We start from the raw sequence: 19,096 nt of genomic DNA, 5'->3' as shown, positions 1-19,096 counted from the left end.
CTGAATTTGCTCCTTAGACTAGGGAAATGGTGGGAAATATAAGCATAACTATATATTACCACAATGCTATTTAAAAAAAATTAAAGACATGATCCCTAGGCCTTTGTGCTGTCAACAGTCAAGTAGAGCTGTTCTCTGAAAATTAGCATATGCTATTAATTCATGTCTATTAATAGGCCTGTCCCTCAAATTAGATTATAACTTCTTGAAAGCAAAAAAAAATCACATCTTGTACTTTTTTGTGTTCCTCCTGCCTATCTCCTGGCCTTAGAGTCCACAGCAGATGTTCAATAAATGTTTGAAGAGGAAGGGAGGAGTAGAGTTCAGTATAGTATAAAAAGCACTGGATTTGGAATAAGAGGGGCTGGGTTCAAACACTAAATATTTTCCTTATTATATGTGTGATGCCTTGAGCAAGTCACTTTATAGATCACAGTCTCCTTACCTCTAAAATGGGGAGAGGAGAGGGAAGGAGAAGGGATTGGACTACATTATCTCTAAGGTCCCATTTAGCTTGAAATAATATGATCCTAAGAAGTGGAGGAATGTAAAGCTTCCTTTAAATCACACCCTTCCACACAAATTACTTTCCTTCATCTTTGTTAAATTTGTGGAGGGCATCCTTCCTTTACGGAGATGAACACATCCAGTTATCTCAACCATGAGACATAAAAATGGACACAATAGATCAAAAATGTCCTCTTCCTCTTGTCCCTGGAAGAAGCATGTCTTACTATCTTTGGACTTCTTTCCCTCTACATATGGCTTACTATCTTTGGACTTCTTTCTCTCTACATATGGTAAGAGGGCACTGATTGCGCAGTTTCTTAGATGGAGAGAAGATTTCTTCTTTACCCTCCCCCTCATGTTGTCATATACAACCACTACATGGCAGACTAAGCAAAGTGTAACCTAACTACCGCCTACAATCACTTTCTTATTGTGCAGATGGTCAGGAGAAGGGAACATAGTAACATGCCATAAATGTTCTCTCTCTAGCCCCAACCAATAATGCAATGAAACCAAAATGAAAACTGTACCCCTCTTCCATTCATCATAATCATTTCAAGGTTATGTTATTCCAAGCAATATACCTTGCAAATATGTCACGCAAACATTTAGCTTATGCTGAAGAATTAATATTGTTAGAATGTGATGCACTTTTCAAAGTATTTTCACGTCTATCATTATGTTAGATCCTCACAATCCTGTGAACTAGATTGAGCAGATATTATTATTCCCACTTAACAGATGAAAAAACTGAAGTGCAGAAAGATAATGTGGCTTCTTTGTAACGAATGGAAGTTTTAAGTCAGAATCATTTACAAGAGTTGCTAAAGTCACATAACATGTTCTTTCCTTCAGGAATTTCTACATCATAACCATAACCTGATGTTTTTAATATTGAAAAAACTGATCTGAACTCTCAAATTTAGATTTTCGTAGCCTGAAGCTCCCATAAATGGCCCACTAAAAGCTACACCCAGGTTCAAGGAATTCTTTGGGTGATCATGTATTCAAATCTATAATTCACAAATTTCCATCCATTGTTTGTCTTTTACCAGACTAAACTAGATCACAAAAGTTCAAAGAAAAAGCACAAGGCAGAATGTTGGGGTTTTAACAGAATAATCAAATTAAAATCAACTTAATAAGACTACTATTGATTTATGTTATTCTTGTTATCTGATTATATTTAGGTGAGTCCTTACGTAGTGCATAGTACTGTCCTGGGAAGTTTTCAGAACTTCTAGATAAGATCACATTTCAATTATCTCAAATAAATAAGTCTTTATACTATTTTATGTTAAATTTTTGGGTTTTTTATTCAATTATATTTTAATACTCTCCCTCTTCCCTTCCCCTCTCCCACCAATTGAGAAGACAAGAAAAAAAACATTACAAATATGTTTAGACATGCAGAACAAATTTCCATATTAGCCATGTTCCAAGGTGGGGAAAAAGCAAGAAAAAGAAATATGCTGGGAAAAAGAGAAATATGCTATATCCTAGGAATCCTTCAGTTCTCTATCTGGAGGGATATAGCATATTTTATCATAAATCCTTTGACATTGTGGTTGGTCATTGTGTTGATCAGTTACTAAGTCTTTCAGGATTGTCTTTACAATATTGTTGTTGCTGTATAAATTATTCTCCTGGTTCTGTTCACCTCAATTTGTATCAGTTCACACGAGTCTTCCCAGGCTTTTCTGAAGTCATCCCTTCTATCATTTCTTACAGCACAATGACATTCAATCATATTTATATACCATAACTTGTTCAACCATTCTCCAACTGATAAGCACCCCCCCAGTTTCCAATTCTTTGTCACACAAAAAAGAGCTGCTACAAATATTTTTGTACACACAGGCCCTTTTCTTCTTTCTTTGATCTTTTTGGGGTATATACCTAGTAGCAGTATCACTGGGTCAGAGGGTAGATACAGCTGAATGGCCACTGGGACATGGTTTCAAATTGTTGTCCAAAATGGTTGGACTAGTTCACAGCTCCACCAGTAGTACTTTAGTGCACCTATTTTCCCACATCCCCATTTCTTTGCTATATACTATTTTCGGAAGAAATTAAAAGGTCACCTAAAACATAATACTAATGCTAAAAATAGTTTGACTTCTTCCAGTAAGAGCATAAGGAAACATCTCTTTTCCCAGACATAGCTAGACGTTTCTGAAGTTTGTGTTTTGTTTTGTTTTTTGAACTTTTTATCTGATTTCTTTTTAGGAGACAACAATGGATGGTCTCAGCAGCTTGATAAATATTTTGCAAATAAGTATAAAATGATTTCCCCGTATCCTTTCGAGACAGAACCCTCTGAATGTTGTAAGTAGTCATATGAATCTACCATCATTATTAAATATCATAGAGTCAAATATGTTTCTTTGGTGAACTTAAGTGTAATGAAAAGCTATTTTGTAAAATAAGAGGTGTGGGTTTAAAAAAATTGATGAATTGCAATCTTTAATTTGAAGTTTCTCTTGCAGAGAAGTGTAAGAGAAATTGGAGAATAAAAATAAGTGATTCTTCTTGCCTTTCCCTCTAATAGTGATTAATCACACGTGAAAGGTTGACATGACAGAAGATTTTGTAAAACGGAAATAATGTCAGTTAGGGATGGATGATCCTTTTTGGCATGGATCCCACTATAACTTGAATGCTCTCATGAACTCTGACGTGAATAAAACAGAGAAATGGGGAAAGTACATGGATTTTAATGTTTGTCCAAGTAATAAATATCCTATAAAACTCAGTTATCTTTTGTTATGACAACATCATTAATCACAACCCAACAATGTGTAGAAATACTATCACAGATTACAAAGCTATTGGATTTAGATGTCAGACCTTTAGATATAAGCATTTCTAATGTTTTCTATTATGAAGACCAATTGGAAACAAAATAACTCATTTTTTACATTTTTTTGTACTCTATAAGTAATAACATGGGTAAAAGTTTGTACTCAGCTTTTTGATTAATAACAAGTTAGTTTTCTTTACATTATTGGGTATAGCATTATATTCTACTATTGCTTAACAGATGTAGCTTAAGTTTTTTAACCTAACACTTTTAGTGTTCACTTTGAGATGAATAAAAATGTGCCCACAAATTTTAAAGGGGTTACTATTTTTTATAATGTGTGGCCAGAATTGTCCCAATAAGTCACAGAGAAATTATGACATTATTAAGCTAATCTAGCATCAGGGTGGACACAAAGTTAAAGGAGAAAATTGGGGGGGGGGGATTTCAGCCCAAGTTATTTAATTTGGTTTGTTTATTTATATTTAAGTTATTTAATGGGTTAAAAGCATTTAGACACAAACAAATATTACCTAGAAGCTAACATGAAACATTGAAATAATAATTGAACAGACTGTACTAGTTCAAAAAGTACATTCCTTTTCTTTTTTTTAATTTATTATTGGTGTCTTTTTGTTGACTGAGAATTTTATATCTAAATTGAAACGAAGCATGAATGGAAAAACTTAATGGAAAGTGTCATATGAAGACTTTAGGTAAAACTTAAATTAAGGTTCCTAATGTATTATAATATTAAAGTCATATTTTCATATAGGTATACTTCACATTAAACATGTGAGTCTAGCTTTTGTCCATTTGGGAGCTAGATGAGAGGAAATTCTAATATTTACTTCAATATTTCAAGTGTCACTTGTACGCATAGTCCTTTCACTGATGCTGATTGCAACTCCTCTATGACTCAGCTGACAGTGTGGGAGAATTACTGTAGTGAAAAATAAATCATCCTACAGCCAACCTGGTATTGAGCCTCTCCTACTTCACTAGATGTTCTTGAATGATAGCTAGACATCACCAGGTAGATGCTTTCCAGCTTGATAGGACCTATCTTCTGGCATAGCCTTAAAAAAAACAGGGTCACCTCTATGCCATTGTGTGACATCAAAGCAGGACATTAATAAGGGAGAATATTTCAATGAACATTTTAAAATTGATTTACATCTATGCTTTGACCTTTAGAACTCTATCTGCATACAACATTCTGCACAATGCTTCCCAGAAAGCATAGTTCTCTAAATATGTATCCTTAATTTCAATGTCCTAATGTAGAGGCTATGACTTGGAATGGCCTGACCAACCTAGCAAGCTTAAAGGATGAGGCCTCTGTCCTGCTCTTGAAGACACCTGACTGAAGTGAAGGGGAAAGAGGACTGAGGTCAGCTCCTAAACAGGGTATGAAGGAGTAGATTAGTCAACTTAACCTTCTTCCAAGTAACTCTCTGGCCTCTGCTTATTTCTGCTCTCTTTTATACTGGCCCTGGATGAGTCTCAAATCTACAACAGCAATAACTCAGTCCAACTTCCTCAATGCCATGATTCAACCAATCCTTCTCAATGGGCTGACAACCACCTAAGGCAAAGTACACATTTGTACCATATGAAGGAGATACCATCAATAACCTAAATGCAATGAAAATGGGGATACACAGAAATCTTTATCCTTTAACCTTGTTGGGTTTACTGAGCTACTCTTGTTCATACCCTCTACATTATTATCATTGTGTCAGATTTTACTTAACACTACAATCTTTCAAGAGGATGCTTACACCATTTCTATGCTTCCAAGGAAGATACTGGGTTTGAAGTCAAAGAAAATCAGGGCTCCGTCAATTATTACCTGTTTGGCCTTGGGTAAGTCTCTTGACCTCACCAGGCCACAGTTTCCTCATCTGTAAAATGGAGAAACAGATGATCTTCAAGGTCCCTCCCAGATCTGAGTCCATGTTCTAGGTAAAATTAGGAAATTAATAGCTCCTCGTAAGGATATGAGCACTTATCGTTCACAAAAGCCAAAACATAATGGCTTCATGGGGCAGCTAGCTGGCACAGTGGATACAGCACAGGCCCTGAAGTCAGGAGGACCTGAGTTCAAATCCAGCCTCAGACCAAACACTTGACGCTTACTAGCTATGTGACCCTAGGCAAGTCACTTAACCCCAATTGCCTTAAAAAAAAAAAGATAACGATTTCACTTTATCACATTGTTTATATAAAGGAACTAGATATTAAGATGCCCTAATACAAAGAGCTACGTCAAGTTCCTAGAGGATATCTGTAGGACCTTGCTTATTATACCCCTAAATAAGGTAGATCTTTAAAGTTCTAGCATGAATACAAACTCTATTTCCTGCACTTCCTCTTGAGGGATGGCAATTTCTCTTGTAGCACCTTTTTCACTCTCATTCATAGGGACATAAATAAGAGCATCAATAAGTGACCCCCACACAGAGATCTACTGGCAAATGTTTAACAACCAACTCCAAATAGATCAAAAGATAGATAGATATTCAAGTCACACCTTTAAGTTTAATCTGCATTATTAACTTTTCTCTATTACTTTCATAAGTCTAGACAATCAACAAAACAATAAATCAAACCCCATTTTTTTCCCCAAAATTCTGAGGTATAAATGCTCACGATGAAAATTTAACAATTGGCTCTCCCAAGACAATATGGTAGAGCTCCACCATACTACTGCCCCTGTCCCTTAGGTGTGGCTAACGTAGCCATCACATGTGTTGCACCGCAATGGTCAGAAACACATTTACTAGGGGCATCTAGATGGTGCAGTGGACAGAGCACTGGCCCTGGAATCAGGAGGACTTGAGTTCATATCTGGCCCCAGACACATAACACATTTACTTTAGAGTCTGGTTTCCCTGTTTTCCTTGATTTTCAACTAATTATACAAAATTTGAAATTAAGTCATTTGGTAGGAAATGGAGGCCCTTCATAATCTGAGGTCCTAAACTAAAATGTACTTGACCAATAATAGGTCAATATAGGAATTCATGGCTGTGAAGATTCCTATTTCCTCAAATACAGTGGTGCCTCACTTACTCTGAAGCTCTTGAAAAGATGGGGGCTTTGCCATGGTGAATTTTGTTTTGGACTGAACTTGTGATTTCATTAATATAGGGCACTCCTTTAACCAATGCAGATCACCCACTACTCTACAACTTATAGTCTCAGAGAGTGGCCTCAAGCACTGACTGAGTGGCTAAGTCACTTTCCCAGGGTAACACAGCCAGTGAAGGTCAGAGCCAGAACTTGAACCCAGATCTTCGTAACTCTGAGACCAGCTCTTCCTCCTCTACCACTGGAGCCCTTAACCTGGGGCCTATGGACCTCTATTCCAAGTGGTTAATGAACATAGATGGAGAAAAATTATACATTTATGTTCACTGAGCTCTAACTGAAATTTAGCTTTTCCTTCAATTATCTTAAAACATTATTCTGAGGAGCCCTTAGGCCTCACCAGACTTCCAAAAGAATCCAGGACAGAAAAAGGCACCGTCTTGCCTCTCATATGGCAGATGTAAACCTTAAAATGAGGGTTTTTGGGTTTGGGGGATTTGGTGGGGTTAGGGGGAGGGAAGTTTGTTTTGTTTTGTTACAAATGTGAAAAACAAAGTATAGTAGGATCTCTTTATGAAACTCATTATTACAGAATGAGTAGACTATGGGTTAAGTTACATCTGTACAATTTATAAGCATCTAAGGCAGGCATTTAGCCTTTCCCTAATGCCAGATTAGAAAGGGCTTCCACTACCTCTATTATTTCTCAAGTGTAATTTGTCTGGAATGTAAACTGGGATTTCATTTTGCCTCATTTGGACTTCCACAACCAGAAGCCTCAAACAATTTCATTGACAGGCTCTTGGCATCTGTGTCACACTCTGGCAAAGGTGCTGTCAGCATCACAGCTGCAGACCCCAAACTCTCCCTGAGAAGCTGTCCAGTCAATGCCCCCAGAAAGAGCTGTGGGAGCCAGCTGACTGACAACTCCAACAGGAACACAAAGATGAGCAAAGGAGGCCCTGAGGCTGCTTCTCCACACTCCGAGTGTGGACGTTGGCCAATAAAGAGAGAATCAAATGCTCTGGGTCCCACAGTCATCTCATGATGTCACAAAGGAATGAAAATTCTATTAAACCTGCTAATTTGGAATGTTTAGCTGTATGACTCATCAATCGCATTATAAAAATTATTAATGCTCTGTGGTACAGCGAGATAAGTATGGACTAGAGTCAGAGGACCTACATTCAAAATCCTGTCTTGAATGAGGTATGATATTGGGCAAGTCAATTAACCTCCCTGGGCCTTAGTACCTTCATCTGTAAGGTGACAGGGGGGAAGACAGTATAGACTAAATGACTCCTGAGGTGTCTTGTCTATGAACGATGAAGCGGACAGGTACACACATTTCCTGCAAGCCTCAAATAGAGCTTCAGAAAGTGCTGGAAAAAGGTCCTTTAAGGCTTTCATTCTCTCCCAGGGATACAGTCTGGTTAAACCTAAGGATGTCTTCTCAGACTTCTGTGTTTAAATAATTGAAGGAAATGCTAGATTTCAATAAGAGGTTAGTGAAAATAAGGTTATATTTTTCCCATCTAAACTCTTAGATCCCCTAAAATCTATTCCCAGATTTAAAACCCCTGCTCTATCCCCAAACAGCAAAACTAAAGGCAGAAATCCCTTCCTTTCACTGCTTTCTCCTCCTCCCCATCCTTCCCCACACATGACCCATATGTATGGGAACCAACAAAGCCTTCTACAATAGAGAATTAGGCATCTCTCTGTCCCTGGGGAAGTTACCAAGCGGCTACTCTTTGGCTCAAAAATTTTTTCAGAGAAGTTCTCCAGAAGCAAATGACTTCTTCTGTGGTGCAGATGGTAGATTATCAAATCATCTAAAATATTTCTGAACTCTCCTAAGAAATTCTGCAGCAAAGCTGTGGTATAACTTGTTTAACGAATTTTCTTTTCTTCTATTTTTCTCATTAGTTCATAAAAAATTATGTAGTGTTCTATTGCTGCTACTCATAATACTTTCTTCTTGAATAGCTTCAGCATTAATGCGGACCTCAAAATGCATCACAGAGGAACAAGCCAGCTTTGGAAATAGCTACTTCTCTAGGTCAAAGGACAGCAAGTTCTAAAGAATGCTGATTTCATTCATTTTGCTGAGAGTAAAGGAGGGTAGGTTGGTTAAAACAAGTGTGGGCTGGTAATTTAATGTACATATTTACAAGGCTGCATCAAGCCACATCATTTCAGTTCATAGATGGGTGAATTATTCTTAATAACATCTAACATCCAAAGAAAAGTACATCAAATGTGAATTTGGGAACCTTAATTTAAAGCCTTACCTAACTGTCCTCAGCATAGGATATACTGTGGTACTAAGTAATTTTCTCCTAGCTTCTCTCTTCCTCTTTCTGTCTTCCTGTTCATCCCTCACCCTCTGCTATCCCTCTCCCCCTCCTCTTCATTCAGTGATTGATTCTGTGCCAGTGAAATGTTTATGCCAAGGTCTAGAGCTTGACTGTGATGAAGCCAACTTACGTGCTGTCCCATCTGTATCTCCAAATGTGACTATGATGTAAGTAGAGCAGAATTTCCTCATCTGTCAGCCTTTAATTGCACCTAGAGAGACCAACACATCATGACTAGGGCTTCGTAATTAATAATGACACTCTGCCTTAAATATCACATAAATGAGATCACTGACCCTTGGTCTATAGGGAATGTACTTTGAGTGATTATAAATTAATTATTTTCCTATGAAGTTAACACTAAAAAGTAAAAGGATCTAATACCTCAATAACTAGGTGGTTTGCTGATCAATCCGGCCTCAGACCAAACACTTGACACTTACTAGCTGTGTGACCCTGGGCAAGTCACTTAACCCCAACTGCCTAAGCAAAAAGAAAAAAAGAAAAGAAAACTATGGAAACTGCCTTTTAGCAAAGAGCTATTGGACTAAAGGTGTGGAAGGTGACTTATACTTCCTTTCTTCTTTTTTTAATTTTATTTATTCAATGAATAAAAATCTATTTTCTCTTCCTTACACCTTCCCCCACTGGGGGAACAAAACAAACAAAAACCCTTATGAAAACAAAAACAAAAACCCTTGCACAGTCAAGGGAAACAAATTCCTGCATTATATTGTACCATAAGAAATGATGAAAGGGGCATTTTGAGAGAAACTTAAGAAGCCTCTTATGAAATGATGCAAAGTGACATAAGCAGAGCCAAGAGAATAGTTTACATAATGACACTGAAAAGACAGATACCTTTGAAAGATTCAAGAACTCTCATTAACACAATGACCAACTATGATTCCAGGGGACCAGTGCTGAAACCTGCTGCACACCTCCTGACAGAGAGGTGATGGATTCACAGTCCAAAATGAGATACATATCTTTTGGACATGCTAACCTGGGGACTTTGTGTGTGTGAGGCTCATATTTCCATGCCTGGCCAATGCATAGATTTGGTTTTGCCTGACTATAATAACTTGTTATAATACAATATACTTTTCAAAAAAAAAAAAAGGAAACTTGATGGATAGAAAGCCAGGTTCTTTTCCTTCTTTTAACTAAGTTACTTTCAGAGATACAAGTTGTCCAAATGTCTGCTGAAATTTTCATTTTTAATCCAGCTGTTTTCATGTCAAATAAACTCAGTCTTTGAATGTACATGGTTCAGATGCCAACAGGCCCAGATCAATCCATGTATATAGCAGACACTCCTAAGATAACATATTCAGTGTGGGAAAGGATCTTAGAGACCATCAAGTCCAACTGTCTCATTTTATAGATTTCATATTCTTCTCCCTGAGCAAAACAGAGACACAAACAGAAAGACAGAAAGAGAGCAAGAGAGAAAGAGAATGAGAGAAAGAGGGAGAGCAGGACAGAGACAGAGAAAGACAACTACATACTATTTCAACCTTAGTATTTGTATGGATTTCATTCAAATTTAAAAGAAAATGTTATTAATGATTTGAGGTTTTAAGGGGCAAGTTACTATATATCTTCTCCCTTTCCCTCTTTTCAGCTTCATTTTATGTTGTCTTAAATTGTAAGTTCCTTGAGGGCAGGAACTGTTTTTTTTCTTTTTTTATATTTGCATCCCTAGTATTTAGCATAGTTCCTGGCACATAGTAGGAGTTTTGTGTATTGACTGACTGACTACAAAAACCCAAATTAAAGGATGCTGGTACAACATGATGCTATAAAACAAGCATTATTCTTTGTGATGTCTCTCCTCTGCAATATCTTGAGAGCACAGAATGGCATTCAAGACCTGCAGTATCCTGCCAGGCTTGCTATTTTGTGTCATATAATGTGCTTTACCCCACAAAAGAACTAAACAATGCTTTTTGAGGGGAATCTCTTAATCCTCCCAGTAAGCCAGTCGGGTCACAGAAAGGTTAATTATTTGACTAGCATGTTAGTGGAAGAATAGGAATTTGTGAGATTTGATCTGAAGACACCCTAGTAGACAACTATTTTTTCATTATGGTGAACAACACAACCAAATACACCTGTCGGTTACCTTATCAGTCCTACCAACCTTTATCATGACAGGAGCTGGACCTGGGCATTCTGACAACTTTGATAGAATTCCCAATAGTTTCAGGATACCCATGTAAATAAAGTTGTCATTTCTGAACACAGGTGTTGATAAGTCTTAGGTTGAATTATTCTGATTTTGAGGCAAAAGAAATTCTGTTTCATTTATTTGCATTTCCCTGTTTGTGTGGTAAAGTTGGTGAAGGTGAAGTAAGAACTGAAGTAAAATAATTAAGGGCGTTTAAAAGACAACAAATGGAGCACAACGCCACCATGCAACAGTAGGCTTCCTGAGTGGCTGAAAGTGAACCTGAGATTAGAAAAATGAACCAAGGAAGTTAATCAAGAAAGTTGAGATAGTTTAATACTAAATTTAGATGTAGAAAGGAATACACATTATTTTCATTTGAAGTCATGCAAGAAGGGGTCCTGCAGGGAAGTAGTCATGTTCTGTTCTTGGGGGCTTAGAAACTTTAGTAGAGAACAGTTTAGAAAGTTTAAGGTCATCTTGTCTGGAACCAAGTAGGTTTCTTGCACAAGCATTTCTAATCTTCTTTCCATGATCTGTCATTTCTGAATGAGTCTGTTGTCATTTCTCTTGTTACCAGAAAAAAAAAACCTATAAAATGAACTCATGACCTAGAGTATTGTTAGTTAGAGCATAGAAGGGAAAGAGAAAAGTGAGTCCTAGAAGGAAAGGGGGAAAGCTGGAGGCAGTTGCAACAACAAAGGAAAATAGGCTGGTAATTAGATCTCAGGTACAATAGAGCTAAATTCAAAGTTCAGCATAAAAGCCAGAGAAGTCCAGGAGGTTTAGTATCTCAAGCCAGAGTTCCAGGATCAAAGAATTATCATAAAAAGTATAAGAGAAAAGAGTCTTGGGGAAAAAAAATCCCTGGACCAACTAGTTCCACGAGGACCTTGAGATGCCACTAAGAAGCTGACTGTGTTCTCAATAGGGCCCAAGATCCATGCAAAGCTAGAGTTTGGTATCTTTTACAAACCTGACTGCTCAAATACTCAATATTAAAGCTTTGTGAGGGCTGTGAAACCTTTCCACCAGCCCCAGATGTTCTTTCAGACATCAGGACTTGGCCCAAACAAACCACAGGACACTCCACTGATATGTTCATGGGTTTCTCAATTTATCACAATTTTACCACAATTTTTTTTTGTTTTACCACAATTTACCACTATTAAAAACTATGATCTCAAAGTCTAGTATTCCAAGAAGGGTGTCAGCACCAACTTGAGGCATGCCAAAGCTATGTAGATCTGAGAAAAAAATAAAAAGGACTATCATTATCTTTGGTGATGGGCCTTTGAAGTTCCAGGCCAGTCCAAGAAAAATCAACAGCTTTTCATGTGAGAGCTTAAAGTAATGAGAACAGGGTATTCCTTGAATCATACATAACATGGATTTTTTAAACTAAAAAATCTCACTTTAAAAAAATCAAATGCCAAATGTTGAAGGAATATTTGCTTTTGCACAAAGCACCATTGGAGTTGTATTTCCTGTTGAATGTTCAAGGGGACACCTTTTATGACCGAGCCAAATAAGCCTAATACTGTACTCAAAGCACTTATATCCTTAATAAGTCTCTTCTCCAGTTTGAACAATCCTCTTTCTTACAAGTGATTCTTGTAAAACATTATTTCAAGCCTCCCCTCCCCCACCCTGGTCATCTTTCTCCGGATATACTACAGTTTGTTGATAGCCTTCCTAAAATGTGGTTCCCAGAACTGAACACTATATTCCAGATAACATCCACTGGAGTAGAATTATTAAGGATGGTGTAGAATGCAGAAAGCAAAGAGGAACAGGTAATAATAAAAACAGCTAACATTCCTGGCATAGAGAATAAAACAAGTAAATAACAAAGAGAGAGTAAAGCAAGGGGTGTGTAGGGAAGATAATGAGTAGACCAATTGCAGAAAGTAGTAAGAACTAATAAAACTGGCAGAGCCTGGTAGTCCCAAATTGTGAAAGGTCTTGAAGGCTAGGCAATCATCAAAGAGCCCTAGAATTGGAGAGTTGGAAGGGAACCAGTGGCCATGTAGTCTAACACATAAAAGAAAGGAATCTCCACTACAACCAGGGGTATGCTGGAGCCAGTTCATACTGGCTCCTGAGAGATAATTTTTAAATTTTCAGTGGGAGCATTTATGCCTCGAGAATCATCAAATGCTACAAATCAGGGCTTGGTTTATTGTTTTGTTGGTCGTCTACCAGTGGCATCAAAATCAAATAGAAATGGGAGACACTAAACCTTACATAAGGATCCTTGTACCTTCATATATTAACATTATTTATGTCCTGTTGCATTTTTATTTCTTTTGTTAAATATTTCCGAATCACATTTTGATCTGGTTCAGTGTTGCCAGGCTTGCAGTCTGCAGGGCATGTGTTTGACACCTCTGGTCTAGACTTTAAGAAAGTCATGGAGAAAATGCAGATTAAACTTAAAAGTGTGTTATGCCTATGGGTTGGTTGGTTGGTTTTAAGAGAGCTGGTTGTTAAACATTTACCAGCATACCCCTAACTACAACATACCCAATAAGTGATTATACAGCCTCTGCTTGAAGACTTCCACTTTTAGACAACTCCAATTGTTAGGATTTTTTTTCCTGACATTCAGCCTAGACTAGCCTCTTTGAAACTTCCATCCACTGTTCCTGGCTCTGCCCACGGGAGCCAAACAGAACAGATCTAAGCCCTGCTCCATATGAGAGCCTTCCAAGGACTTGAACAGCTATCATGTCATCCCTGAGTCTTCTCTTCTCCAGATTAAACATTCCCAGTTTCTTCAGATCCTCATACTCAAGGCCCTCCATCATGCTGACTACCCTTCTCTGGATGCTCTCCAGCTTATCAATGTGCTTCTTAAACTGAAGAACTAATCACATTACTCCAGATAAAGTCTGACAAGGGCAGAGTACAGTAATGTTATCATTTCCATATTCCTAGAACCTTTGCCCCTTTTAATGTAACCCAAGTTTACATCAGCTCTTTTGGCTGCCACATCACAATGTTGCCTTATGTTGAGCCTGCAGTCCACCAAAACCCCCAGATCCTTTTCAGAATAATTCAGAACAATTGCTTATACTCCATCTTATATTTATGAAGTTGACATATCAAGATCCTTTGGATCCTGACTTTGTCATCTAATGTATTGGGTATCCCTCCCAACTTTGTATCATGCCTTCTATGCCTTTATCCTAGTCTTTGATAAAAATATTAAATAGTACGAGGCCCAAGCACAGATCCCTGTGGAGACCTCCTGACATATGAACTTTGAACCATTAATAACTATTCTTTAGTCCAGCTATCCAACCATATACATGATCATTGAATCTATATTTCTGAACTTTATCTACAAGACCAGTATGAGTTTCTTTATCAAAAGCTTGGCTAACATCTGGATAAACTATATTCATAGTCCTCATCCCCAACCCCTTACACACACACTAGTAATCCTGTCAAACAAGAAAATGAGGCTGGTCTATCATTCTTTGTAATTACTGCTTCCCTTACTGGATATTCACTAACTTTCCCTTTGTAGATAGTCTAATTATATTTTCTGGAACTTTCTATAGCATTTGAAGTCAAGCTCACTCACCTATAATTTGCAGAATGTGTTCTCTTACCTTTTTTTGCATAATGGAATAGCATCTGCTCTTCTCCAATCTTGTGGCACCTCTCTCATTTTACATAATTTCTCAAATATCATGGCAGTGGTTCAGCAAGCACAGCTGCCAGTTCTTTCAGGAACTAAGGATACAGTTCATCTGGGTCCAGTGATTTGAATTCAAGGACAGATAAGTACTTTCTTACTATTGTACTACTTATCTTGGGTATCAATTCCTTCTTAGTCATTTGGTTTGTCATTTACAGTGTAAAAGTCGTTCTCATTTGTAGAGAAAACAGAAACGAAATATGAATTGAGCAGCTTTGCCTTCTCTCTTTGGGAAGTTATCATCCTCAGGCAAACCTAACCTTTTTTTAATCTTTGTTTTCTCCCAAAATAACTACAAAATCCCTTTCTGTTGTCCTTACTTTCCTTTACCAGTCTCAGCTCACTCAGGGAATTAGCATTACTGACACAATTTTTATAGGACCATTCCACCCCTATGTCCATCTTGGCTGCCTGGTCATGCTTCTGCACATTTCTTTTTTAAATCTAGGTTCATTGGTGAATTCCCTGTGCATCCACATGTATCTCTTTGGACAAGTCCTATTTTTCCTCCTTATTGGAATTGTTTCCTTTTATGTGTTCAAAACTTCTTTCTTGAGCATCAGCTGTCCCTACTGGATGACTTCCCCTGAAATAATTTATTCTGTAGAACCCTAACTACTTTCCTTCTAAAATCACTAAAATTTGCTTTCCTAAAATCTAAGGGGCTATGTCAGACTATACCTAGCTTTCTTTTCTTTCCCTATCATAAACCCTAGGATGGAGTAATCACTTTTCCCCAAGGTTCCAAGTATTTCCTCCCCAGGAATCACTTCCTAGTAGTTAGCAAAAATTACACAGAATAGGTTTTCCTCTTGTTTGTTCCCTACCTTTTCAAAGATGAAATTATCACTAAAGCAAACCAAAAGCTTATCTGCTTTTGCTAGAGAGAGAACACCAGCAGATGGCTGAATCCCTCATCACTACTATCTCTTGCTTCTGTCAGTCTTGTGATCTATTTCCCACACTCTTCATCTTTTTTTTTCTTTCTAGCCAAGTGGTGTGTAATACAAGCCAGTGACAAAATCACTTCTATTTCTCCCTCCTTTGACCTTCAGCCAAATATTCTCTTTCTCATGCTTCTGTCTACCTCAATCCCTGACTGATTCCTGGATTTCCTCACATGAGTGTACACCTTCGTAGTGTCAAATACTAATCCACTCCCACTCCTTTTACTTGTTCTGTTTCTTTTCAATAAAGTCTACCCATCCAGAGCCATGGTCCAATCACAAGTTTCACCCTGCCAAGTCTCAAAGATAGCTAGCTACACAGCTAAATTTTAGGTCATGTTTGATTTTAAATTGTTTTGTTTTCCAGTCCCTCAATGAATCCTTAAATCCAGTCCATAAGTGTTACGATAAAGCCTGGATATAGGAGTTGATAAAAACCATCTTTTATTTAATTTCCCAACTCTTTCCTTAATTTGGGATGGGACTATTACAAGTTAATAACTTGAGATAGAGACAGATAGTTTGAAAGTGAAAGAAACTGAAAAATGTAAACCAGGCTCCAACTGATGGTGGTGCTAGAATATTTTTCACAAATGGAAATTCACTTTCGCAAAAATGAACAAGTATAAGTCCATGCCTGGGGTTATTTAATCATTGTTGCAACTTGCTAACCATTAACTTCTTTTAGCAGCATAAGCAATTGGCTTTAAGGAACTGGAAGTAAGTGACTGACATTGGGGTTTAATGGGAAGGGCATTTATTTGAGAACCAGCTTCAAGCCCTGGTTCTGACACAGGTTAGGTAACTTTGAGAAAGTCATATAGCTGCCAAGTGTAAAGACGTACTGGATAGCAGTAGTGTGATTTTTCCAGCTTCTAAATGGGGATAATAACTTCATCTCTCTACAAAAATATTGTGACATCAGGATCATAAGTCCATAGCCATATAATTTGAATTTTATTTATTTTATTTTGAACTTAAGAAATAAAACAAGCATTTCCATACATATTTAAATAAGAAAAAATGCACACTTTGAGTGACTAAGTCTTTTTGACTATTATAAATATCCAAAATTACTACAAAGGACATATGAAGGAAGACACTATCTGCATCCAGAGAAAGAACTGATAAATAGAAGTATATACAGAATTGTTTTACTTATATATACAAATTTGTGTCTAATGGTAGCCATGGGGGGGAGGACCTTGTAGGGGAAAGGAAGAAAAAAAGGAAAAAAGTTACATGATAACTTTATTATGTATTTAAAAGGAATAGCAAGTTGTCCATAAGAGATCTGAAGTTTCATGTACAATCAACTTTTTTTCTATTCTACTATACTATAGAAATGCTTGTTTTATTTCTTAAGTTCAGAATAAAATCAATTTTTAAAAAGAACCTATGTTCTAAAATATTCATAGCCATACAATTTGAAGGGATCATAAAGGTCATCAAGTCCAACCACCTCCTTTTATAGAGGAGGAAACTAAGGACAAGAGAGATTAAGTGACTTGCCCAAAATCACACATGCACCAAAATTTGAACCAAGATTTTGAAGGGTTTCTAAAAGAAAGATGTTTTAAAGCTTATGCCTGCAATACAAGGAATGATTTACTAAAGAAAATACTCTGTGAATAAAACAATTAGGCCATGATACATGCAATATTTACTTAAATAAAGCAACAGATTTCTTGTAGCTATGACTGATTTATACATGAGCAAAACAAACTCCAATGTGGAAATCCAAATTTACACAGAATACACATTTTGTGAATGTATGAGGCAGAATTGGGGGATCTGGGCCACCTAAGAAGGTATAAAAGGATCTTGGTCATTAGCTAGGATAAAGTTTATGATACAACTGCTCTGTTTGGTTGTGTCAAAGGTAAGATTAGCATCTCTGGAGGATTGATAGTTCAGCAACTTTTAACAATCATTGAAACAACTAACCAACCGATTGCTGTAATATAGCATAGTGGTACCTAAACACAGCTGGTCCATTTCACAAGGGGCTGCCTCAAGTGAACCATGAATATCAGAAATAGTATTTCCTGGTGTTTATATCACATAATGTGGCTACCCAGATAAGGTACAATATCATAGATCAGGGGTGAAGAATTTGGGGCCTCAAGGTCACAGGTGGCCCTATAGCTTCTCAAGTGCAGCCCTTTGACAAATCCAAACAGAACATTCTGTGAAGTTTGGATTCAGTTAAAGCGCTTTATTTGAGGACCTAGAGGGCCAATGTAATCTTGAGGCCAAAGGTTCCTCAGTCCTGTCATAGATGATAGAATAACAGAACCAGAAGGAACTTTAAAGATGATCTGATGAGGCATTTTATTTTACAAATAAGAACATTAAGGCTAAGAGAGATTAGTCACAAGTAATTAGCAGCTAAATTGGCAAGAATCAAGCCCTCCTGACTTATTCAAGTGTTTTTTCTACCTCCCCCAATGATTCTGTAAGAGATAGGAGGTGTGGGTTATATCTAATACAATCAATTATGTAGATAGTTTTTGTTCAAGCTAAATAGACTCTTAGGAAATAGTCCTATGTAACATCACAGAAACTGAGCAGAGTTTATTCAGCTGTACCAACGACAATTTCCCTAACAATTATTTTCAAAATGAAGAGAGATTAATGAAATTGTTTTGAGATATATGAAATGGATACTTTGAATACATTTTAAATGAACTTTTCATTTAATTTCATTAAAATTTACAACTAAGCTGGGGAGCCAGTCTGCTAGGATAGAGACCAATGGACTTACAATTAGAGGGACTGAGGTTAAGTCCTGATTCTGACACTTAATAGCTTCTCCAAGTTTCAGTTTTATCATCCATAAAATGGGAATGAAAACATATATACTAACTATTTCATCATGTTATTTCCAAAAAAAAAGTGCCCTGTGAGCCAAAAAGCCCTTATGGAAATTATCTATCTCTTCTCTAATGTTGTTATCCAGGTGGGGAAATGAAAAACAAAACTGAATATTAATTAGATGGCAAAATTAAATGAATATAAAATATCCTCGTTAGGATGGTTACATTGTGTTCTATATCATTTGACCTTAAATCAGGGTTGCTTTTTTTTAAAAAACCCATTTGCCTATAAGAAGAGCTATTTCAAAATCAAAACATTGGACCCATTTAAAAATTATGAAATACTAGAGGTGAATTCAATGTGTGTGAGCTACACTATGCCCCCTGGGAGGGCACAAAATGTCTGATAACAATACATAACTTTATATCATCACTATTATAAAACCATCTTAACATCAAAATTCACACTAATTTCAGGTCACTACAGTGGAATTTACTAAGAAAACTTCCCAGTGATGGTTTCAAGAAGTACCAAGATCTTCAGAAGCTGTAAGAAAACGTTTGAATCACAAAAAGATCAGAAACAGAGATGACTACCTTTTTATATTTTTGCATATGTTATTTGAATCTCCCTTTACAGCTCCCCAAGAAACATCAATGTACAATAAAGGCCCAGAAA

General features: G+C 37.0%; 1 protein-coding gene across 1 annotated transcript in view; it reads left to right on the top strand.

Annotated features, from left to right (window-relative positions):
* RXFP1 (relaxin family peptide receptor 1) overlaps window positions 1-19,096 on the top strand; it is a 170,385-nt gene that overhangs the window by 97,166 nt on the left and 54,123 nt on the right. The window contains exons 3-5 of the mRNA XM_020994086.2: window positions 2,740-2,838; window positions 8,831-8,936; window positions 18,895-18,966. Coding sequence (XP_020849745.1) covers window positions 2,740-2,838; window positions 8,831-8,936; window positions 18,895-18,966 — 277 coding nt within the window. The remainder of the gene's footprint in view (window positions 1-2,739; window positions 2,839-8,830; window positions 8,937-18,894; window positions 18,967-19,096) is intronic.

The sequence above is a fragment of the Phascolarctos cinereus genome, unplaced genomic scaffold (genome assembly GCF_003287225.1).
Source record: "Phascolarctos cinereus isolate Bilbo 61053 unplaced genomic scaffold, phaCin_HiC Scaffold_9;HRSCAF=440, whole genome shotgun sequence".
Taxonomy (NCBI): domain Eukaryota; kingdom Metazoa; phylum Chordata; class Mammalia; order Diprotodontia; family Phascolarctidae; genus Phascolarctos; species Phascolarctos cinereus.
This window is presented reverse-complemented; position numbering and strand designations above follow the sequence as displayed.